Genomic DNA, 25153 nt, shown 5'->3' on the forward strand with positions numbered 1-25153 from the left:
GTTACATATGACAAGTGTATGCCACTGAAACCGAAAGCTCAATTATATAAAAGAACGGCGTACCCCGTAATGCTGTACTGATGCAGAAGCAAGGCGATAAAGAGACAGCAAGGTCAACACCTGCAGGTGTACAAAATGAGATGTCTTTGTGCAATAAAAAGAGTTATATGAAAAGACAGATTGGAAAATGAAAAGATTAGGCTGCAAGTCAAAGTTCGTGATGTGGCTAACAAAATCCAGGAGGCATGACTTCACTGGTTCAGACACAGACAGATGATGAATGAATGAAGATAGCATGACAGGAAAGGGGGATAGAAAAGAGACCCCAATGAAAGTCAAGGAAGCAATGGATGGATTGTATCAAAAACATGGTAAACAAGGGACCTTAGTGCCACCTCTGGCAGATGAAGATGACTGATGCTTGCACAACAACCCGACCCCTGATAACGGGATGACGGGAAAAAGAAGTAGTAGTAATAGTCCCTGAGAAAACATTTGCAAAAGCCCCAGCTCTTAAAGGAGTCAAGTACAGTCATCCAAGTGGGGTAACTCAAATTAACCTCTCTGCTCTTGGTCCCTCCTCCACTTCCACCACCCACACACAACACACCCCTAGATTTTTGGAGCATGGACACTTTTAGATTTTCAGAATGGGGGAAGAGGTTGTTTATTTGCTTGAGATGTGTTTTACATTTTATTTTGAAGGGTTTTTTGGTGCAAAATTGTTGCAAGCACCACAACCCAATTAAAGGCTAAAATTAAGAGCTAAATTTTCTTATTCAGAGCCCCAAACCGTCTCTTCTTTTGTTATTGATTCCGCGCACCATTTTTCTCCACAGAAGCAAAGCAGCAACATCTTTGTCCTCTGATACAAAAAATTCATTATCTGTGTATTCTCTGGAGTGGGATCACCTCACATTAGCATGCCTGTCATGACTGCTGTTTGGGGTCACTTACTTATCAAATTCCTGATTTTACTCCATGCCCTATTTTTGTTCTCTGCCAAATGCACATGACTCTGGAGAGGAGGAAATGATAATCTAGGCATTGCAACTTCAACCTAATCATCTAGATAAAGTATTTTATTCTGCTTCTTGAGGTGACATATCTCACCCCCCAACTGCTGGATGGAAATATACTAGACCTTACACTGAAAGAGGAGAAATTTGAGGAGGAATTCTTCCTGCTTTGTATCACTACAATTTGTACTGTGTTGCTGTTATTCAGCATCCATATTGTACCCAAATGCAGCAGCCATCACTAACTAGAATCCAGAGTTTTCCCCAGGGTCAGAGAAGACAATTTTACTTTAAAAAACAAACAAAAAAACCACTGAAGGTTTTTTTTTCTGGGGGGAGGCAGGAGCCCTAATCTACTCGGCCCATACAAACTCTGCTTTCCCCTTAGTTGGGAGATTCATCATCATGGCTAATTATGTTTGTACCTTAAAAATAATCAGGTTTCTGAAACCTAGTAATGCTCATTTGTGTTATCATCTGTAGGGCTTATCCAGACTGGTGTTTTGTTGAATTGCCGTATCATCAGTGTAGCAATGATGGGAGCATTAGTGCAGAGTGGCGAGAGCATTTCTAACCCTGTCTAACCCTATACAAACTGGTGTGACATTTCTCAAGGGCACCAAGTATTTAGGAATTTAACCAAGCATGGAGATTCAAGTAGTAGCAGGTAGAAATATTGGAAACAAATGGTTACATATGAGATAAAATCATAATATGCCTTCTAAAGCCTAGGCCTATTTAACCAGTACTCTCATAGCTGGTAGAGTGTAGAGCACCCAAAATACTTGCAGCGATTTACCTCCAGACTGGCTGTGACCCTTGTTTCAGGAGACGAGCACACTGTCAATTTGCCTCCTAGATAACGGATTTTTTGCACTCCAAGATATACCAGACCAATCTTTTGTCTTTAGTCAAAAACAGGACACCCCCCTTGCTCTTTGTTTCTTCCTGTAGACTTTCTCTATTGTAAATTTCGCAGTCTCTCCATTCACACCTGCTCAATATGCAAATGGACACATAGTGTGAGACATACAGTGTACAAATGGCCAGACTGGGAGATAGGTATCAGTTACCTCCAGCCTGAAACGGTTTTTTTTTTTTACATTTCTTAAATTGTGCGTATTTATGTAGAGAATGAATTTATGAAAGTTGCTAAATTGACAGCCCTAGAGACAGAGGCCCTCCGACCACAGAACGGGCAAGCCCAAGTAGCAACCTTCAATCTTTGCCACGTTGTCCCACCACCTCCATATGTCTCACTCTTGACCTGGACAGGTGGCTTCTAAGGTATCAGTCTGCATACCCAAGACTGGGAAAAATGTACCTGACCAAATCCAAAGACTAAGCCTTTTAGAAGAGGAGAGGAAAAAATCTGTGCTGCCATGTCCTAAAGTCATGCCCCTGGCATTTTAAATGAATAAAACAGTTGTGTCCTGTTTTTTTGTGTATTGTGTTTGCTTGTAAAATATCATCTTTCAACTCTTTATGTACTACATTTTAAAACATGTGACTTAGGTCAGGGCCACACAAGAAACTTTGGCCAGTAAAGCAATGTCAGTTAGGGGCAGTGCTTAATTTGTAATGAAACAGGTGCTGGGGCTCAAGCAATGTTTTTACTTTCATAACTGACATGCCAAAGGTGCTGGGGCTATGAATTGCCAAGCCTAGAGGTAGGCCTAGCACAAATTAAGCACTGGTTAATGGGTATGACTTTTTTTTATTGACGTGATTTCTATGCTGACAAGAACCCTAGTTATACCAACATAAAAGTGCTTTTGCTAGTATAACTTATTTTGCTTGCTAAAATAGTATAAATTATAGAGGCAAAAGCACTGTTTCGCTGCTTGGAGGCTTTCGTCAGTAAAGTTATGCTGGCAGAACTTTTTTAGGGTAGACTTAGGCCTCAATCGTGTCTAGTTCTTTTACTGTAACGTGACTTATCAGTTTTCATTCTGCTGCAGCTTGGGAAGCAGTGGCCATCAATAGAAGCCCTGGAGCTGTCTGTCTGCAGACTCAGGAAGACAGCACTGTATTGGTTTATGTGTGATTCCTATTTTCAAGGATTTTTTTTGCAGCCATAAGGATTAAAAAAATTTGTGATGAGAGTTTAGATTTTGCAGGAATTAATGGTACTCATCCAGGAAAAGACCCCTACTAGCCATGCCTGAATGAAGTTTTCAGATCCTATCCATAACCTTTCTATATTTCTCTCTCTCCTGAGACTGCCAGAAAACGATGCCTGCCAACAATGAGCTGAAAGCATTTGTAGCCATAAAGTCTATCCAGTTTAAGAAGATACTCTATATTTTTGAACAACCGTCTGAGTTCTTGTCTGATCTGGTATTAAAACCCAAAGGAGGCCCATTTAGAATGTAAAGTCAAAATGCCTCCCTTGCAGAAATTGTGCTGATTTGTGGAGGAAATCCCCACAGGTACTGTATTGTCAAAATTCTTCACAGATTTCCCTTATTAATTAGTCATGTCTTAAGATAAAAAATGAGCAGCAGGAACAAGTAGTTTTTGTTTGTTTGTTTTTTTAAGTTCCATTGGCTGCTACACTGCACAGAATCATTCACTAAACTGCAAATGTATTCCTGAAAATCTAGAATTACTAGTATTTTCTTGAAACTAATGAAAATTCAGCTTTCATTGAAGAGAATGAAAAATACACACTAAATGTTTGGAAGAAGCACATATGTTTTTATGTATTAATTTAATATATTTTGAATAAATGTTCTCTCAGTTAGTAGTTTTGTGAAAATCTCTCTCATATTCCTTTTCTGAGATGGGAATGATCTCTGATAATTCAATTAATTTTTGTTGTTTTCTGTTCATTAACACACATTATTTACATCCAGTAAAAGTTGAAAATCAAGTTATTTTCTTTAACTGGCAAACACCCACAAAGGTCAGATTTAAAATTCCAGCCATGAATAGAACTTTAACTGTAATCATGGTCCAATTGTCCTTGTCATAGTGTCACTTGGATTTCATTTAGGGTGCAACTCCGTCTATCTTCTTGTACTGGTGCTCATGACCATTGTGTTTGAGCACCTGTTCTGTTATCACTGAAATGTTCTTGTTCCAAGATGGTGGTTACTTACAGTTCTGTGATGTGCAGGACAGATTCTGGCTTCATAACACCAGTGAGACCTTAATGAAAGGCAGGCACATTTGGGTATGGGGTGGCAGCAGTGCAACTGAGAGCAGCATTCAACCCAAGGATTTTTTTAAAATAGCAATGATGTTTTCGGAGCTCAGTTGTTATAGTAGATATTGTATTTGTTGCTCAGGTACTATGCAGAGTAAAAATCAGGAAAAATAAAGACCACTTTTTGTCTATATTAGAATGACACATATTAAAATATTGGTTAAATCCACACCTGTGTTGACTCTTACCTGGTAAGGATAACTTGCTTACCCAAGGGTAATTTATTCACCTTATTTAGTCTGTAAGTTTCATGAGACTGCTCACAGGTTGTAAAACACATACGTAAATCTTTGCATGCTCAGAGCCCTAGACTGTAACCTCTTTGGGCCAGAGACTTTCTTTTTATTACGTGTGTGTATAGCCTCTTCCACAATGGGGCCCAATCCCTTGTTAGGGCCTCCAGGTGCTATTGCATTAATAATAATAATAATATAATACAATGGTGTCATGGAAGAATAGTTCTAAAACGTATTTCAAAAGCTGAAACATTAGCATTTACAAACTTTGAGTCAAATTTTCTTAACTTTTAGCCTTAAAATAATTGTTTTGGTACATATCACAGATCTATTTTGATGATATATTACCAGAATGCTTGGTACCTTTAAGATGGTGCAATGGGGCATACAAACCCCACACTGGGCAGAAGGAGTTAAACAACAGGGAATTAAACCCAGGTAGTCCTGCCCCTCCAACCCTGCTTAACCTGCTCCAACTGAAGAAAGAGTTGAAAAGGGAGCAACACAGCTCGGAAGGGGGAGGCTGGAGTGGAGGACAGACCTACCCTGAATGCTCCTGACAAGGGTGCCAGAGAAGCCTCCCTCAGGGACTAAGACTGCATGGTGAGCCTACTTGGGGCTGATGGTTTGGTTGCCTTTTCTTTTTCTTTTCACCTTATATTGAACTGGAAGCTGGAGAAGACCAGAAGATGGTAGGAAGTAACCCAAGGCAGATAACTTGGAGGGCACCTTCAGGGGCAGACAATACTGACCCTCCTGGGGTCCTGGATCAGAATCTGATGCAGTGAGAGGGGCCCCAGTTTCCCCAACCACTGCCTACCTCACGACACCTCTGACTAAAAGAAGACCAGAACTGCAAGACTTGCCTGCTAGGGGGAGGGTGGCACTAACCACTAGGCCAAAGACCTATTACATTACACTAGACCAAAGACTATTACATTTGGTGGAGAGTGTGGGCATCGTAATATCCCAGGCCTGATAGTAGGCCAGAAAAGAGATTGGGGAAAAAAACAGGCATGGATGGAGAGGAAACTACTAAAATGGATTTTTGAAAACCAGCAACAGCAGAGCCAACTGCTCCAGCATCTCGCTGCCCAATAGCAGCAGCAGATGGCCCAGCCGCAAAAGCAGCAGCTGATTAAGGAGATAGCTGCACAGCAGCAGTGTCTAGTCCAGCAGGTAACGACACTCCTACAACAACCCGACGTGGCCTTGAGTCTAAGCATTGGGTGGAGGAACGCTGATCAAAGCCCATGCATCCCAGTGAAACTGACCAAAATGGGGCCCACGGATGACCCTGCGGTGTTCCTTGTCACGCCTGAGAGGGTAACTGTCACAGCCCAATGGGAGAAGAGAGCTGGGATGCTCTGTTTGCTCCCTATGTGACTAGACTGATCTAAGAGCCATTTCAAAGTCTGTGTGACAACATCTCAGGACTGCTCTCATGTCAAAGCAGCCATCCTAGATACCTTCAGCATTTCACCAGAAACCTACCAACAACAGTTCCTCTTCGAGAAATTTTCCCCCGTGCACTGACATGGGCAGTCACCTATACTCAGAAGGAACACTGCTGGCAATGGGTCCACCCAGAGATGTGTACAGGAGACCAGGTGGCAGAAAAGATGGGTGTAGGACAATTCACTCAAATGCTTTCCAAGGGGGCGTGTGAGTGGGTGATAAGACATTGGTCGTAAACTTTGGCAGAGGCAGTGTCACTGGCAGAGAACTACCTGATGTCCCTTTGCTTAGAGGCAGAAACAGCAAAAGTCACTCCTACAAACCCCCATTCCCTGTGTAGCACCAATGCCTGAACTCCACCAAGGGTAAGTAGGGAAGCCAACCCTAGTGGAGGGGTCACAAAGTCCAAGAGAAGATCCTGGAAGTCCATCCCGCTGACCAAGAGGGCTCTGCCTGCCCCGGCTGAATGACCTTATCTGAAGGGATTTTTCCCTTTGGGAGAATCAACAGAGTGTCCAACTCCCTCCACTGAAAGCTGTTTTGTATGTGTTCAGCAAGGATATTTCAGAAAACATTTCCTATTCGTGGACTGTGATTACGGGCAGGCCTGGACAGCCGATAACAGGGCTTGGAAGAGGGGCCCTGGGAAGATCTTGGTCCCAATGTAAATGAATGGGGTAGCAGTACAAGGGCTGATAAACTCAGGCTGTAGTCAGACTTTACTTCAGGAGAGGCTGGTGGGAACAGGAGGTATAACTGGGGACATAATCTACCTCCAGTGTATCCATGGAGACATAAGACCCTATCCAAAGAGAAGTACAATTGACCATGCAAGATCATATTGAAATGGTTAGGCTGGATTGGCAAAAGACCTAGCCTACCTGCTCATTCTTGGGCACAACTGGAAGTTCTTCAAAGAAGTAGTCAAAGAGTGGCGGGACGCCCCTGTTTACAAAAAAAAAAAAAAAAAAAAGGCCGAGCTGGAGCAAGAAGACCCAGGAAAGCTGGAGATGGCCACGGTGGGGCTGAGAGGGGGCCATGAGAAAGGAGGGGCTCGGAGAACAAAGACCCTGGAATAGGACCATCCTCATGGATAAAGGACCTGTTGCCTGAACCTAAGGCCACAAGCATTCTCGGTCACCTTTCAGCCTATACCTGCTATCCAATGAGAAGGACTTTGTGGAAGAACGAAGAAATGACCTGTTCCTGAACAGGGTTTATGATCAATTCACCTATGCAGGTAACGAAGTACTAGACTCACAGCAGTTGAAACAGTGCCCCATTTTGAACCGATATGGGAGAGGGCATACCGGGCAACGAAGGGTCCTAAGACAGAAGAAATAACCATGCCACTCCTAGGAAATTCTAGAGGAGGGTGCTGCCATTGACCTGTACAGCCCCATGTGGGGGGTTACTTGGGAAGGGAGAAAGACTCATGACAGCGTGACCCTGGGGTTCTATTGGCTGGGCATCCACCCAGAGGTGTGAGATTATTATGCTTCATGGCCAGAATGTCAGTGGTCAGGCCAGAAAAAGGTCCAAAGGTCCTGGTGGTACCACTACTCATTGTGGGAGTACCCTTCAAGGGAATAAGCATAGATGTAATGGGCCTGTAGAAAAGTCTGCAGCAGGGCACAAATACATACTGGTACTCTTGGACTATGCCACCAGTACGAACAGGCCAAAGGACAAATTTCACCTCACAGTTGATGAAGGAGCAGTACGAACTACTGGCCGAGTCCTTAAGGGTATTGGTGTATCACCCTCAAACCAATGGACTGGACAAACAGTTTAACAAAATACTGAAGAGCATGATGAGGAAGTTTGTGATTACCAAGCCGTGTGACTGGAACTGCCTGATTTCCACACTCCCCACCCATTTGCCATCTGCAAGGTGCTGTAGGCATCCACAGGGTTCTCCCCATTTCTCCATTTGAATTATTATATGGGAGTCAGCTGAGGGGGTTTCTGAACCTACACTGGGAAATGTGGAAAGAGCAAAGCACTAGGACAAGCACCATAGTGAGGTATGTTATTCTGCTGTGGGAAAAATTGAAGACCCTGGGAGAGTTCACAAGAGAGAACCTCAGAAGTCACAACGCAACCAAGACCAGGCCTACCACAAAGGAGCTTAACTATGCGAGTTCCAGGCTGGAGACTGAGTGTTACTTCTGTTACCAACATCAGAATCCAAGTTACTGGCTCACTGACAAGGCCACGTTAGAGGTAGTGAACCAGAGCGGAAGGTTTGTGAGACCCTTTGGCCAATCCCAAGGAAGATGTGGGAGATGGTTCACCAGGAACTCCAGACCATGGTAAACCTAGCAGTTGTCAGAGAATCACACAGAGAATGGAACAGCCTCATTGTGCTTGTACCCAAACAGAATGGGTCGACATTGTTCTGTATTGACTTCTGGAAGATAAATGCCTTTTCAAAATTTGATGTGTATCGCATGCCCAGGTTCTGCAGGAAAAACTGGGGGCTACTAAATATATATCCATCCATCGCTTGTCAGGTCTAAAGAAAAAAATGCATTCTCTGCGCCCTATGCTCTGTAGACTTCATGGGGCCACTGCCACTTTCCAGTGGCTGATGGTCAGAGTGCTAAGACTGCATGGATCATATGCTATGGCCACCTACGTCAACGATATTGTCATATACAGTGAAATCTGGGCCAAGCATATGAAGCATATTGATGCGCTATTACGGGCTCTCAAGGAGGCAGGTTTGATGGCAAACCCGACCAAGTGTCAGCTGGCCACAAAAGAAGTCACATCCCTAGGTATGCCGGGGGGAAGTGGAGGGCAGTTATGACACTTGGTGGACACGGTCCAATCCCTAGTGGGATGCCCCATCCCTTCTACAAAGAAGGAAGTCTGGTATTTTGGGGGATTAGTGGGGTACTATTGATGGTTCATCCCAAACTTCGCAATCATTGCTGCCCCTTTGGCAAACCTGGTGAACAATACCACACCAAAAGGGTCCACTGAACCAAAGCTGTGGACATTTAGGGCACTACAAGACCAGTTGACCTGGGAGCCAGGACTATTTCACCCAGACTTCTCGAAGCCTTTTATTCTCCAAACAGATGTGTCTGATGTTGGACTCAGAGCTGTGGTATCTCAAGAAGTCAGAGGAGAGGAACACCCCGTTCTCTATCTGATAAAAAGACAGCCTGGACTACCAGACCTGGCCACTGCGGGAGGTTGGCACTAAGGGCACTAACCAATAGGTCACCTAACCCACTGAGGTCTCTGATTAATTGAATTCTTTGAGCTCATGTCATTTATTCCATTCTGTAGTTTAACAAACAATAGAATTTTCTTTTCTAATTTCGGTTACTATGTTAGTTGCAAATTAAAATAAGGCTGGCAGTCATTTCCTTGTGGTCATTTGTTCACGTCCTTATAAACCGCCCTATAACTGACCACAGTTGCCAGTCTCCTCCTCTCTCTTTTATCCAGGACTGGAATAGCAGGGGTGTTTACGGATCAACGATATTGCATTGGCACTGCTGTATAAAGACTCTTACATACGATCTGTACAAATGTGCACTATTTTTGGCTCAGGCTAGTACCACCATTAGGCACTAAATTCATTATCAGATTTTTATAAAGTAAAAAAAACAAACATACATAGCAATATTTTGTTCCATGATGTTTCTTAGTGCTAGAGTGTATTGATTTACAGCAATACATTTTTCAGTGCGTTTTGAGGAGTCTCACTGACTATTATGATGCACTTCATTGTAGATACACCCCACCATTTTTAAAACACTCATGTATAAGTCCATGTATCTGGAGGCTCTACCTTTAAATGGGACTCCAGCCAACCTCTGATTTTGCACTGGAAATTGTGGGTGCAGAATTGTACCCAAATAATTATATTTGAGGCTTCCTTTCAAAATCAGGCTCTAGAAGAGAAGGCATTCTGTATGGCATTATTGGACACTTATGAGCCAGATTCTAGCACCCTTACTTGCAGGAATAGCATTTGAATTTGCAAGTTGTCCCATTAATATTAGTCAGACTATTTGTAGAGAAAGGTGTTACTAATGTAAAGCTGACAAAACTGGATCCTATATTAAATAACAATTGTAATAGCGTTTAACTAACAACTTTCATCCATAGATGAAAGTGGAACTCTGTTTTAGAGAGAGAACCAATTGGACCTGATATATTTTATTTCTTCTTTAAATCTTCTTGTGCCTGGTTATTCTAGTTAGCATTAGCATCTAATAATGGCCTCAAAATTAGCCTGAATCCAAAATTCAGTTACATCAATTGCCCACTATTTATTTTATCCTAGCAATTTGTTATCCAACAAAAGTGTTTAATTTAAACCTTTGTTTTAGAAAGAGAAATTAAAGAAAATAAAGCTATTTGAGAATGTGAAATAGAATACAGAAAAAAAAAATTTATGTAAGCCTTGCCACACTTCGTATTTATTGGCAGTCTGGAGTATACTAGCCCATTGGTGCACTTTTTAATAACCTGTTATGGAATATCTACATCAGATTTATCTATACATAGAGCTTTATGGACTGAGCCTGTGAATTGTAATGTAACGAGCATGCAGATATACACATTTTTCCCTATTAAAATACAAAATTACTTCCTTGGGAGGTAGATGACATAGTTTTTTTTAAAAAAACAACATCTGTGATACCATTTAATGCCAATAATTTTCTTTCAACAGAGGAATTCAAGGGCTCAACAATAGTTGAATTAATGAAAAAAGAAGGCACCACCCTAGGGCTTACAGTATCAGGTGGAATTGACAAGGATGGGAAACCAAGAGTATCTAACCTTCGTCAAGGAGGAATCGCTGCTAGGTAACCACATTTCAAGCCACAAAATGTATTATAAGATATGATTGCTTCAAAAATACATACCACATCAAAAAGGTCACTAATAAATAAGTGACTACCAGCATCTGTAAGGCAGCACATCAGAGCAGAGAAGCTCTATAAAAACATTTCAATAGTGGTTGAACCATTGCATCCCACAAGGCTGCTCCGATAGAAGTAAAAAATACTGATGATGCATCATTTCAAGAGTAATTTAATTTCTTATAAATAGTTTAAATTTAATTAATTGTTGTCCATGAATAAAACCTACAAAAGCACATTACATTATATAATGTCAAGGGAAAAATATAGTTGAAAAGCTGAGACAAGGTGCTATTATTGTTTTAAATGACTGTTGATGACCTTTTTATTATTTAAGATTTTAAAAAATAACATAGTTAACTGGCCTGCTTCTACAAAGAAAGTAGAACAAGCTGTTACTGGGGAGAGATGCAGCTGGGGAGTCAGAGGTTAAGGCAAATCTTTCCAAGTAACTGAGCAGAACATGTGCCGATGGGCTCTGGCATACCTGCTGTAGTTGTGATGTTGACTGTGGAGGCAACAACTTGTCCAGAAAATACTTCTGGCAGTAGCCCAAGCAGATAGAAGTGGGGGGAGGAGTTTAAAAGAGCACATGAAGGAAGAGAAATAATTCCTGGTATAGCTGAGTACTGTAACTGGCCTGGCTATGCAGTCCTGATTTATACGGCAGCTTTTTCTACATCAAAAAAATGTAATACTTCTCTTCTTTGTATATATTTTATATATTAGATTAAATTAAAATCTTGAAATGTTCACTCTGCTATTTGGAAAATCAGCACAAGAAGGGTTTTGCTTGTTTGAATTTAGTTGTGTAGCAAGATTGGTTTTTATGAACACTAAAAATGTAATTGAAAGGAAGTCTGCTAATGGCATACAAGCTTATGGAAGAGAAAATGTGTCTGTTGCAGAAGCGACCAGCTGGACGTGGGAGACTACATCAAATCTGTGAATGGAATCAACCTGACAAAATTTCGCCACGACGAGATCATCAGCCTCCTCAAGAACGTTGGCGAGAGGGTTGTTTTAGAAGTGGAGTATGAGCTCCCTCCCGTCTGTAAGTAATGGAAGTGTAAGCTGAAATCCTCGTGCGCACAGAATGACAGAATATACATTTTCAAGGACAGGTTTTTAAAATGTGTTTTTCCTCTGGTGTTATTGCCAAGGGCAGACATAGTAACATAAAATGGTTACTTAGTGTGGAATTTTCAAACTTGCTTGTGTGACTGCGGAGCGCAAACCCCATTGAGAGTCAGCTTCCAAATACAGCCAGCATAAACAAGTTCTACCTCCTTCTTATTCATTATTTCCCCATAGCTTTGGGGATGACCATTAGCTGAGGATACTGGGAAACACATCTGATCTATTCAGGGGCAAGAGAACGATGGAATAGGATGGAGAAAGGGAACAGGCACTCGAACCTCCACTTTTGCTTCCAGTTGCTCCTGTATCTCTGTTTTCAGTTCCTTTCCATCTTTTTGCTTTCACAACAAGATATCTCAAGAAGTTAATAGTGCCCATTAGTTTACCAGTGCCTCTGCCTTCCTCCTTTTAAGATGCAATCCCTTTCCATGGATAAAGCCCCACAAAGCCCTCTCAGGTGAATACCTTACCTGTGTGACTTTGGGTGAGGGTTGAGGAGTGACCTGCCCACCCCACAACATTTTCAGGGACTGCCAACTGACTCCTTTCCTCCTCCTGTCCTCTTCAAGTCTGAACCCTCAACGGATTCATGGTAAGGGTTTTCTGTTGATAGAAGACCTGCCAGCCTCCCAGTGTAGCACTAGGAGCACAAACATTGCTGTTCTTTGTGTCTGTGCTGCCTCACTGACCTCTACCTCAGTCTGAGGCTCAGAGGTATGTTAGATTGCACCAGTATAATAGGCAAGCCACAGAAAAGGCAAGAGATATGAAGTGGATTAGACAGACCCTCCCTAAAGAGTCTAGTAATGGGGAAAAAGGTGAGCAAGCCATTCCCTGCAGGAGCCTCAGAGTGGGGGAGAGAGCTGGCTAGCAGATTACCTATCTCCTGAAGACATCAGGCATGGTAAAGGGGGTAGGTGATCTGGAGAAGGAAAGAAAGGAAGAGGAAGACCTGCAGAACCAGCTTGGGAGGGCTGGCCTGCCTAAACAAAGGGTTGCAGCGTACTGGGAGCAGAGCATCCCATTGACCTCTCCACATTCCCAGTGCATTATGGTTAAGGTTAAGATTCTGTCACGGGTATTTTTAGTAAAAATCAGGGCCAGTCACAGGCAGTAAACAAATATTCACAGAAGCCCCTGACCTATCGCTGGCTGTGACTAAAATACCCTGGGGAAGGAGGACAAACAGAGCTGCCAGGCCTTGCAGCTGCTCCAGCCCCACTGCTGCTCCTGTGGCAGGGGCTGACGACTGTTCCTCCAGCCTCAGGGGGACTGACCCAACTCGGGCTGCTGCTCCAGTAGCCACAGGGCTGGCCACCTGTCACCTGTTGGGTGGCGGCCCCCGGGACTGACAGCTGCTCCAGCCCTGCCCCGGGGGTCCCAGAAAGTCACAGAATTTGTGATCAAATCGTATCCTTAATTATGGTGCCTCGAGGGGCAAAGGGTTAATGAACCCCATTGAGTTCTAGCTACTGGCGATTAACTCTAATTATGGATTTTTTTGTTTTTATGAACTTCTGGCAACCTCCTTAATGTGCTTGGAATGTTTACTGTTGATTAGTGATTGTTGAGGATAACTGAGCTTCATCTTCAAAAATAGGATATTTGAATTAATTAAATAAATTAAGCAGTGGAAGTGGTGATTTTACCAGCTTTTTTGCAACTAACCAAATCTACTTTCTACAGTTTAGGCGCTGTTGGTATGTGTGTGACTTTTGTCAGTTGAAATATGTGTCTGGCATGCTACATTACAGCAGTAACTGTAACCATCATTTCAGTTTTCAGAATTTCTGACCTCTTTGTGCAAGTATAGCTGGTAACGAGGCTGAATAATAGCACCCTAGCAGTCGCTGTCCACATTCAGTGAATATTTTATGCACTGTGCCTTGGAATAGAGGAGGAATATTTCTGTGAATCAGCTGCTAAGCTCATTGTCATGAAACCTTGTCATCCCCCCAGCATGCTGAAACTGCACTGCTGCCCCAGAGCCCTCCTCTTGAGGAAGATGGGGTAGTTGTGGTTTCAGGCTGTGGGGAATAGTAATGATGGTGCTGCAGAGCGCGGTAATCCCATTGTGCCTGCCCTCACCTTCCATCTTGCAGAGAACTCAGTATGTAGGGGAGGGGCACCTCTTCCCTGTTTCCCTGGAGGCACCAATATTTTGTCCCCTCTGTCCGCAGAGACCTTTAGTGTGGCCTTTAGTAACAGCATCCTGACCTTTTAACTATTTACACTGTAGCAGTGCTAATTGCAAGTCCAACATGGAACAATGCTATCATGTTATTTTTTACATCCTTGTATGTGCTCTTGTTGGCTAGACCTTCTTAAAAGCTGGCAAATGTTTCTCCTGTTGATATTTTGCCTTTTTGGGAAAAAGGGAATTCCCCGCTCCCGCCAAAGTTTTTCTATTAGCAATTAAATTTAAATGGCTTTTTGTTCCTTAGCAGAATCTTCGACTTTCATACAATGGCTTATTGTGCCCAAACATCTTGGTCTGTGCATCAGCCTTTTCAGCTAATGTCAACATGAGTCTGGAAACAACTGATTTTGCAGGCTTTCAGCCTAAACACAGAAGCCCCTCCCCCAATCTCCCAGAACACACTGCCCCCTAGCAGACTCTACCAATGGAACAAAAGAAAAACAAAATAAAAGAAAGGCAGAAAACCTCACCTTTAATGGAATCCAAGACATTTTCAAATGAATTTATCTCTGATTACGTGATCTATTCATAAAAAGGGGGAAGAGAAACCTGGATATTTAGGATCTAAAATATTTTCTCCATCATAAAATAAATTTAAGGTGGGTGAGATTTGCAGCCTAAAAATGTTGCCTGTCCCCTTTGAGCAGCAAGAGTAAAGGTGCCTGGATTCTGGGTTGAGCAACTGACTCTTTAGCTAACCTTGAGCAACTGACTTAACAGTTTTGTGCCTCGGTGTGTATTTATATGTACAACTCTTGACGTTTTTCTATAATTATTCAAAATAATATGAAAAACAGAACATAGGCTATGTCTACATTGCACACCCCTGGCGTGGGCACATAAGGTATGCATAACGCCACACTGCCGTGAGTAGCAAGTTGTGTCCACACTCTGGTGTGAAGCTACAGGTGTCGGTGAAAGGCTCTGTCAGGGTGAGGAAGCGAGGAAAGGTTCAGCAGTAGGGAATAGCCAGAGCATTTCTCCGCTGCCTCTGCCCTGAGAAAGACTTTCCCTGCTGCTGGAGTCTTTCACTGCAGCGGGGAAAGCTCTGGCAGCAACTTGCTGATGGAACTTTCCCCGCCACAGGAAACTGCTGGACCCTTTCTCTATGATAGGGAAGGACTCCATCAATGGGAAGGTAACAGAATATTACACTGCTAAAAAGAGCAGTATGGGTGGGGTGGGGTGGGGTGGGATGGGGGTGGGAGGGTTGTCAGTGGCTGGGAAGCACTGCTTGGGCAAGTAGGGTGCATACCTACAGGGTTCAGGCATATCCTTACTTCTGCTTGCCCAAGCAGCACATCCCCATCTACGCTGCTATTTATACCTGTGCTAGGGGTGTGTGTGTAGTGTATGTATTCTACACACTGCCAAAAGGAGTGTGCAAGTAGACATACCTTCAAACACAGAGAGCCAGATCCCTCAGTGGCTGTAAATTGGATTGGCTCTCTACTGAACTCAGTGGGTCTGTGCCAGTTTATACCAGCTAAAGATCTGATCCCCACCGTGTTCTCAGTAAGAACATGGGGTGTAGTTAGCTACAGCTTTTAAAAGCTATCTTTTGTAGCTGGACTCTTCCAATTGTATGATCAGAAATGCAATAGCTTGCTTGGAATAGAAGCAGTGCAGAGCTGTGAGTATAATTAGACAAAGCTTTTCTTTTACATCTTTCAGCTGTACAAGGATCAGGTGTCATTTTTAGAACGGTGGAAGTTACTTTACATAAAGAAGGGAACACTTTTGGATTTGTAATACGAGGTAAGTTATCCCTAAGCATGAATAGTCTGAATTTCTAGATTAGCACAAGCAAAATAGTGATATGTTTTTATGATAGCATGCAATCATATTTCAAGATTTGTTGTCTACAGTTTGTAAATCCTGTGTGATTAATGTATGATTTCTTCTGTACTCAATGTATCGGGTTTACGAACTGGTATACATTTTTATGTATGGAGTAATAGTAATGAATCCATTATGCCAAGGACATAACTGACATTGGGTCACATAAGGCCAAATCCTGGTCCCAGTGAAGTAAATGGGAAGTTTGCCGTTTGCAGTGGGATCAGGGCTCATAAAGAAGATATCTTCTATACAGTTTGTATAAGCTAGCTGTTAACATTTGATTTATAGTTTAATAACATAACCAACCTTTGTAGTAGAATGAGAGTCCTCACGCTGAATTAGAGAAGAGAAAACTTTTATGCAGCTTTTAGACATAACACCTCTATGGTAAATTGTGGGAGTTTATTAGTTCATAGACTTAAAGGTCAGAAGGGACCATCATGATCATCTAGTCTGACCTCCTGCACATTGCAGATCTCACAGAACCTCACCCACCCACTCCTGTAATAGACCCCTAGCGTCAGGGAAAGCAGTATCTTGGTTTTTTTGCAATATGTAGGGTCTCCCAGTTGTCACTGTTGTGCTATTCTAAGTACAGATTCTCTCCCCTTCCCCCTCTCAGTGCAGCAAACTTTTCAGGATACCTAGTGCTAATGTCCATATAGGTGAGAGTAAAGAGAACAAAAAAGGGGAATGGATTTGGGAGGGCTTTTAAAAAAAAATCCCCATTTAACAAATCCTATTTTAAAGGAGCAGTAGAGGAGGAATCCCCTGTATTATAAACTAGCATAGCACTACTCCACATATGCAGCAGTGGAGGTATATTTTAGTGGCTTAATAATTTTTGCTTTTTTAGCCAGTCTGTAAGTGTGCATACTGCAAACCTTTAAACTTGCATTTCAGAATGAGTTTTCATAAAATAAATAGTACAAGGTGCTTTATTCCCTTTTCTAGGTGGAGCACATGATGACAGAAATAAATCTCGTCCTGTTGTAATAACATGTGTTCGACCTGGAGGGCCTGCTGACAGGTACAATTCATTTTCCTCTGTAGTGAGAGAAAGAGGGAGAGATTAGATTGTTTGGGATAGAAGTTAAGACAGACATCTGTGGAGTACAATAGACATGTTCAAACCCAATCCTTTGAAATTAAAAAATTAAGCATTTAATTATAACAACAATAGGCAACCATAGAAGCCTGGTACGTGATGACATAGCATGAATTTTAATTAAGAGACTAAGCTGCTTGTTTCAGAATTGCTTGTCACACACTTAAATAAATATATATATATATATGAACTGAAAATCCTAAAGAATGCTATGATGTGATTATTGCATACTCTTCACAGCTTTCAAACAACATTTTGATGCATAGTGCAACCTTTATGTATGGTTTAATTCCACACTATATTCCAAAATGTATTTCTCTTGCACATTTTTCCCCCAGAAAAACATTCGAGCCAATCCTGACCTGAGTTATTACTCAGTCTTTTCTCAGGCTTAATTTCCACTCAACCAGTTTTGAGTAAAAAGTTCAGGATATGGCCCTCTTAGCATGTTCTCTCTCTCTCTAAAATCCTGTGTCTTTAAAAAAGAAGAAAAAAGCTATTTTGATAAGTGGTTGTATATTTCAATTACATTTTCTGAAATGGCATTAGTATCCTTAAAACATTAAAGAAACTAAACAGGCATTTTCTTTAAATGTTGCTGACTTCTCTGGCTTATGCTTAGAAATGTTGCTTCTGACTAACATTAATAAATAGACAGATGTTCAAGCGATCCTTTCTCTCTTTCTCTGTTTCCTTCCCTCCCTGCCTTTTCTCTGAAACCTGGGTTAAGAATAGGAATACTTTCATTTCCTCTTATAGTTCAGGATGTGATATATGCCTAGGAGAGAGGATGTCATTGCTAGCCAATTTTCTTTCAGATAGCAGGTGGGGAAGAAGAGAACTGTTCAAATGGGTTGAGGGATGTAAATCAGGAGGTTAGCAATCTGCTTTTTCATCAGTGTGTTTGTGCTTGGTATTTGTGTGTGTGTGTGTGAATGTGAGAAAAAGAAGGCATATATTGTAACAAAACCAATACCTAATATAAATCTGTTGTGACTTGATTATTTAGTGATGTGTAGTTTTTCCCATCACTGATTTTCCGATTAAAGCAATTTCCTTTTAACAATGACCCCTGAACGTTTTTACTGTCAAAATAAATGTTAAGAGTAAAGTCAAATGGGATGGATGTCAGAAAGGCCGTGAGTGAATTGCTTTGTGTAAGTGGCTATTATCTCCAAACCACATTATATTAAATTAATGAAGACTGTTCCTTTAATTTCCCTTCAGAGAGGGCACAATCAAACCCGGTGACAGGTTGCTGAGTGTTGATGGAATTCGACTCCTTGGAACGTCACATGCTGAAGCCATGAGTATTCTGAAACAGTGTGGACAGGAAGCGACTCTGCTGATAGAATACGACGTCTCAGTAATGGGTATGTTGAAATTCTGAGCTTTAATTCTGGGAATCATCTGTGACATTTTATTGTCCATCCCCGATAAGCTGCTTCAAAATTCATTATGACCTGTATCTGAGATATTCCCATCAGCACCATCTCATTAATATTTTTAGGCTAATGGAGAGGTAAGCAGTACTGTAATTTTTTAATCTTGATATTTCATGGTTTGTCTAGCAAAACCATACTGTGGGTCCTACAGCAAAGTAACTCACTCAGTGACTACCTCATGTTTGTACAGAGTAGATAAAGATGTGTAAGCATTTCTATCCAGATTTCACAGATGAGAGGTTTACTTGCTGTGGCAAGAGTCCTTAGTTTATTTTGCCAGTGTAGCTGCCAGTGCAATTGAACAACTGTGCAAAGAAGGTGTGCAAGAGAGCAGAAGGAGGTAGGAAGGAGATAAACTGTGAGATACAAAATGAACTTGAATTTTGATACAGGATGCAACAGGAATCCAGTGAAGATATTTGACAAGGGGCCGAACATGGCCAGAATGTGAGACAGAGGAGATGATTTTTTACAGCAGAATTTTGAATAGATGCTTCATCTGTTTTTGGAGAGATGTTCTATCACCCTCATTTGTATCACTTAGATTGAAGGCTCTTGATGATGGAACTTGCCTTTTTACATCAGCATATGTTTGTATGGCACTGTGCACACCTATGATACTGTAGAAATACTAATATATCAGTTTTTTTCTGCCTTTATATATTACAGAGAAATGTGACTAAACTTACCCCATGCCTTCCCCAGCCATTACATCCCTGGCTAGATAATAAATATTCTGAGATATGCTATGCACATCACAAAGCACAGGATCAACGGTACTAAGTAGACAGAAAATGCAGTCAGTCAAATTGACTCACTTCCACTCTCTTTTGGGAACTTTTCCTCCTTCACTCCTCCTCAGCTGCCTAGTTAGATTTCTGCCTGGCAGGAGGCTGACCTCTTTGAATTTGGCCACATAGCATGGATTCAAATGCCAGGGCTTTAGAACAGATTGACATTTAGAAAGAAAACTTCAGGCAGCTGTTTATCCTGGAACAGCTCTAATGTCTCCTGGAAGTAATTTTTCTTCACATAGCATATATTTTCATTTATCCACCCCCGACACTATCAAGAATGCAGTGGTGGCCTTGGATAATCTCTTCTGGAGACCCACGGTGGCCCCACCGCCAGAAAGGTGATGGTAGTTCAGCCATTTGGGTGGAGAACGTCTCTGGAGAAAATACGAATGCAGATGATGTTGAAGCCATAGAAGACTAGAGGTCAAACTTTTCCAGACATCTGCCCTTTCACTTTGGTTCTTGCCTGGATAAATCAGTGCTATGTGGCACCACAATTGAAACCAAATTCATTTTGTTCTCCAGCTAATTGAAATCAATGGAAAGACTCCCATTGATTTCATGGGGCTTTGGATCAAGACCTAAGCTTCCAGCTGAGCCCCTGTTTCAGAGGATGTGCCCTTTCCCCACCCCTCTGTGTATCAGACAGGGCAAGCTTCAACTCCCGGGAGGATTTCCTGTGACGTTTCCACAGGGTTGGTAGAGGACAAAACTGCACTGGGAAGGAATGTTCTCCTGGCACTGTGCATCTCCAGCTGGCCATGCCCACAATGCAGTGAGTCCCAACCACATACTGATTGTGCAGAGTAACTTATGCAGCCACAAGAGGGGAGGAGAATGATTCCTCTTTGGCTTCTCCTGCACCCTGTCCTCCACCATCACCATCACATACTTCGCAGCCAGATGAGGTTGGCATTGTACTTTTGACCAGTATTACTCTTGCACCTTTGGCAAGTCACTTCATCTCTCTGGCTATGTCTACACTAAGCCTAGGCTCTGGCTCAGGTTTGAGCCCAAACCCCTCTTCCATCCACACACACATCAGTCTGATGTGGGTCCTAGGACCCTGCTGGGGTTGTGTGTCGGAGTCCAAGTCCCCCTGGCATTTGGCAGTGTAGATGCAGCTCAAGTCCGAGATCTGAGTCAGAAGATCGGTGTAGTGCAGTATAGACATGTTAGCATGGCTGAGAGACCTGGATCCAGCAACTGTAAGACCGGGTTTACAATGCTGTATGGACATTCAAGCATGGGCTTGGAAACCACCAAGTTCACAAGCCTGGTCCCATAGTTCTGGGTTTACAATGCAGTGCAGGCATACTCTCTGTGCCTCTCTTTCCCCTTCCACCCTTTGTCTGTCTTATCTGTTTAGAGTGTAAATGGCTTGAGGCAGGGACTGTCTCTTACTGTGTGTCTGCACATAGCCAAACACAGTGGGGCCCTGATTTGAACTGGGTCTCTAAGCACGACTGCACTACTCTAAGCACTACCAATAATGGTAATAGCATTCCTTGCCTGTTGATCAGATCATGTCACTTTCTTCCTGAAGGCCCGCCAGCTGTATTGAAGTTTATGGGACTATGCATGGGCTTACAGTTACTCACATGCTAAGTACATTGCTAAGTTGGGGAAAGAAGCTTGCCAACCTACCAAGATGAAAGGGACACTACCTTCTTGCTGCTTCTCCTGTGGAAATGTGTCTTGTTTAAAAGACTGATTCATGGAGGAGGACATTATGATGTAGGTTCAAGAGGACTTTGAAATAATAAGAATAAAAAATAATAGATTCATCTCTGAAAAGGACAAGAAGTTGTGTGCTACAGTGACAGTGTGAGGAAAACTGTCTTTACGGAGAATTAGGAGCATCGAAATGTTCTGGAGTAGTAGAGATGGCAATCAGCCAGGTGTCTTTTTTCCCCCAAAGCTGTCTCTTTCTTTTCTGACAATGAAACAAGATAGTTGCTCAGATTCCCTAGAAGATTTAGGGGAGATTTCATATATTTCTGATTTTGTGAGAAATGAATAATGTTGGAAGCCCATATGTGTCTGCACAGGACGAGGGTATGAAAATCTCTCACTAAATTATCTTACAAAAGTATTTTGCAGAGACAGCATAAACTGCATAGATTTTATGGCTTTTTCATTTTTCATGGTAGTCCTTAGATGAAACCATTGACTGGGAAATTAACTGCGCTTTCTTATCAATAAGTGATTTAAAAGTCTCTTCAGGAAGAGGAAAACATATGAGTCAAATCAATTGGTTTTGTGAGATAATGCACAGGGGACATTTTTTCCCAGAGATATCTACAGTGAATCTTGTTATTCTGCTCTGGCATGTATGTTTCTAGAGGACATGGTATAGGGTAGAAGAACAATCTCTATATGGAGAATTACTGCATTAAATTTAAGTGAGCAAGCTAGAAATATGGTACAGTAGTTAAAGTGAGCGAATTTCATAATGGTTTATTTTAGATAGCTGATGAGCATTAAATAACACTTTCCCAAGAAAGCAAACCTAGAGCTCAGGTTTTCTTCCTGGAGAAGCTGGATTTGAGAGATCTTTTGGGCACATATAAGAAATCCTGTGAAAGTGCCATTATAACCACAAAACAAGATACTGGCATAGGTTCCAATTTAAGAATCCCACTCCCCCCATCCAAGAGGATGAATAAAAATTTATCAATAGATTTCTTAATGATCAGAATAGGGAAAATGCTCTCCAGACTTTTCAAAAACATCTGAATGATATAATTATAATTATAATGTTTACTCTGAAAGCTAATGAAAATATTTCTGAAAAGTTTGAAGAAAAGACATCATCTGCTTGGATTTCAGGACATGAAAATAGTACCATGATTTAGCATTTTGACCTCTATTCAACATTTCTGTACAACTTTTAACTCAAAAATAGTTTATTGTTGCCCCTTCAAGCTGTCTACCATGTAAAATCTCCTTAATAATTCCTGCACAGGGAATCTTTGAAGTAAAGAGGCTATAATTAAGCAAAAACATTATAAATTGCTAGTTATAGTGTCTGAATGAGCATTAGGTGGCTGGCTGTGGTGTGAGGGACGTTAAAGATCAAAGCTTCTATAATAGAGGTTTCCTCTTCCCTCAAGTAGTAGGGATCTGTATTCTTGTTTGTAGAACCAAAGGAACAGGGTTCTAATCATAGTTTGCCTATTTGTCTGGTTTATCTAGCAATTACGATAATTACTTTTTGTAGCAATGCTTTCATTGAACAGTGGCAAGCAACAATTGTTTCCTGCAAAATGACAGAAAATTGGCCTAGTTGATTTTGAGTTCAAGTCTTTAAAAACCCCTGGGACTATAGAGCTACTCAGTAGCAGCTGTTTTACTAAAGCTGCACCCAAGGTTCTGAGATGAACATGATGTTTACTCTCCCCTATATAACTTTACATAGGGTAAAGTAGTAATGGGCTTATTTTCTGGAAAGTCTGAAAGCAGTTAGTCATAATATTTTAAAGTTATGGATACTTTAAAATTACACTTTTAAAAATATTCTACCACGTGTTTTATCTCACTGGGTCACTTTAGCTAAAAAATGTGGTGCATAGAGTAACTAAAGAGAAATAATTTCTAAAAGATCCATTTACAAAAATCTGCCTTAAAGAGTTACTAAAGACCCACCTGGCAGGAAGGGCACTGTATAAAGTCTGCATGGTACAACAGACAATATTGTGTAATCTGTACAGTCTGATGAGCACTTTTAAAAACCTGTGCAGGGAATGAAGTGGAGAAGAAAAAGGAACCAGGGATTTGCTCCTAAACTTCACAGATCAGCATAAAGGGGATCTAGAGTCCTGAGGAACTTTTAGAGCCCCAGAGTTCAACAGGGTAAAGAGTTGCTGAAGGAGCTGGGGACTCTGCAAAGCTTTGCTGCAAAGGGAGGATCCAAGACCCTTGCAAAGGTTATGAATTTGGTAAGACACTGTGAGCTAGGGGGAGCCAAGGACCCAGTGGAGCTTCTGTACTCTGCATTGCCCCCTCCCCTCGTTTTCTTAAAAACTTAAAGTTAACAAAGATTTCTTCTGTTAAAAGGTGGTGAAGCACTGGAATGGGTTACCTAGGGAGGTGGTGGAATCTCCATCCTTAGAAGTTTTTAAGGCCTACCTTGACAAAGCCCTGGCTGGGATGGTTTAGTTGGGATTGGTCCTGCTTTGAGCAGGGGGTTGGACTAGATGACCTCCTGAGGTCCCTTCTAACCCTAATCTTCTATGATTCTATGAGTCAAAAACTTTGGCATGGAGAACGGACAGGAATGTGGCGTTTGAAGGAGACTGCTAATAACCGCACTGTCAAAAAGGCCTCGATTCCCAGAGTGATCTAAATGCAAATTATTTGATCCTTTAAAGTACATTATCCCTCATATGTTCCTTCATGGACAGACTGGCTAGGTGTGTCAAATGTATACTGACAGCTACTGTTATGGTCATAGTAGCCTTAGGATGTGAAATATTAATCTACCTTGTATATCATTACACATGGGGGAAAAAACAACCCCTGCATTCAAAGAACACTATTAACTTTGCAAAGTGAAGCACACAAAAGTTAGGAAATGCCACTAGTAAGGTTGCCTTTTTTCCGAGTGTCCTTCCTCAGGCTCCTCATCCAGTCTCAGTGTCCAACCCACAGCTCCTTGTCCCAGTCTCTTTGATCAGCCAATCCCAGTCTTCACCCCCATCTCCCAGTTCAAGTCCAAGTCTCCTATTCATCCCAGATACCAGTCCTAGTTCTCCTCTCCAACTCCCTGCTGGCCTTCAGTCCCAGTCTTCCCTCCACCCCCCCGGATCCTTGTTTAAATCTATTCCCATCTCCACCCACCCACCGACAGGTCTGATTCTTGTCACTGCTACATTCAGAGCACGCAGCTTCCTCCTTATTGCCTGAGCCCAGCGGGGGCATCGTTGAGGGTACGTCTACACAGGGATAAAAGACTCACAGCGTGGCTGGAGCTGACTGGGGTCAGTTGACTTGGGCTTGTGGGACTCGGGCTGTGGAGTTAAAAATTGCTGTGTGGACATTCCATCAGACTGGAGCCCAAGCTCAGGGACCTTCCACCCTTGCAGGGTCCCACAGCTCAGGCTCCAGCCTGAAGCCAAACATCTGCACAGCGACTTTTCAGCCCTAGAGCATGAGTCAGCTAACCCAAGCCAGCTGCAGGTTTTTTGTCCCTGTGTAGACATACCCTGAGAGCACAGGAGAGACAGGTTCCCTGCTCTTAGTTCAGGTGCCCGGATCAGGATCTGACACGACCCACAGCAGCCCAGAGGTGCAGATGCAGGGACAGTCCTGCTCAGCGCCGGGAGGGAGCATCCCCAGTGCAGACAGAATCTTTGGGGAATTGAGCTGCTAAAAGTTAAGAAGTCTCTATTGGACATGTGCAAACTACAGTTTTTCAAGGACATATAACTTGTCTGCATTCAGGCGTTTTTCACCGAATGGCCAAGCGCACATCCCTGACACAAAGGTAACCCCTTGCCAGATTTCAAGCCTCTGGTCTAAGGCATAGGTTGCTAGAGATTTTCAATGTAATGGCTAACAGAACTTTTGAAAATGGGCAGGACAATGTATTTTCCCCTAGCTTCATTTTCAGAAAAGGCTGAACTGTTTTAGCTGAAATTTGCAAAAATAATAATTATGATAATATATGATTATATATATAATTATATATATAATAACATGGAAAATTTCCGCCCAAATAGTTAGTTTGGCAAAGTTTTAGACAACTGAAAATCGGGTCTTATAGTGGGAAGTATCAGGCAACCTTTAGTAATAGACAGTGCT

General features: G+C 42.1%; 1 protein-coding gene across 4 annotated transcripts in view; it reads left to right on the plus strand.

Annotated features, from left to right (window-relative positions):
• Positions 1-25153, plus strand: part of GRIP1 (glutamate receptor interacting protein 1) — a 482567-nt gene that overhangs the window by 346161 nt on the left and 111253 nt on the right. For all 4 annotated transcript variants that reach the window (XM_067564076.1, XM_067564078.1, XM_067564077.1 and 1 more), the window contains exons 3-7: positions 10624-10759; positions 11725-11870; positions 15831-15914; positions 16953-17028; positions 18334-18479. In XM_067564076.1, the coding sequence (XP_067420177.1) occupies positions 10624-10759; positions 11725-11870; positions 15831-15914; positions 16953-17028; positions 18334-18479 (588 nt within the window). The remainder of the gene's footprint in view (positions 1-10623; positions 10760-11724; positions 11871-15830; positions 15915-16952; positions 17029-18333; positions 18480-25153) is intronic.

The sequence above is a fragment of the Emydura macquarii genome, unplaced genomic scaffold (assembly GCF_026122565.2).
Source record: "Emydura macquarii macquarii isolate MOO-44397 ecotype Brisbane River unplaced genomic scaffold, CSIRO-AGI_Emac_v2 contig_2636, whole genome shotgun sequence".
NCBI lineage: Eukaryota > Metazoa > Chordata > Testudines > Chelidae > Emydura > Emydura macquarii.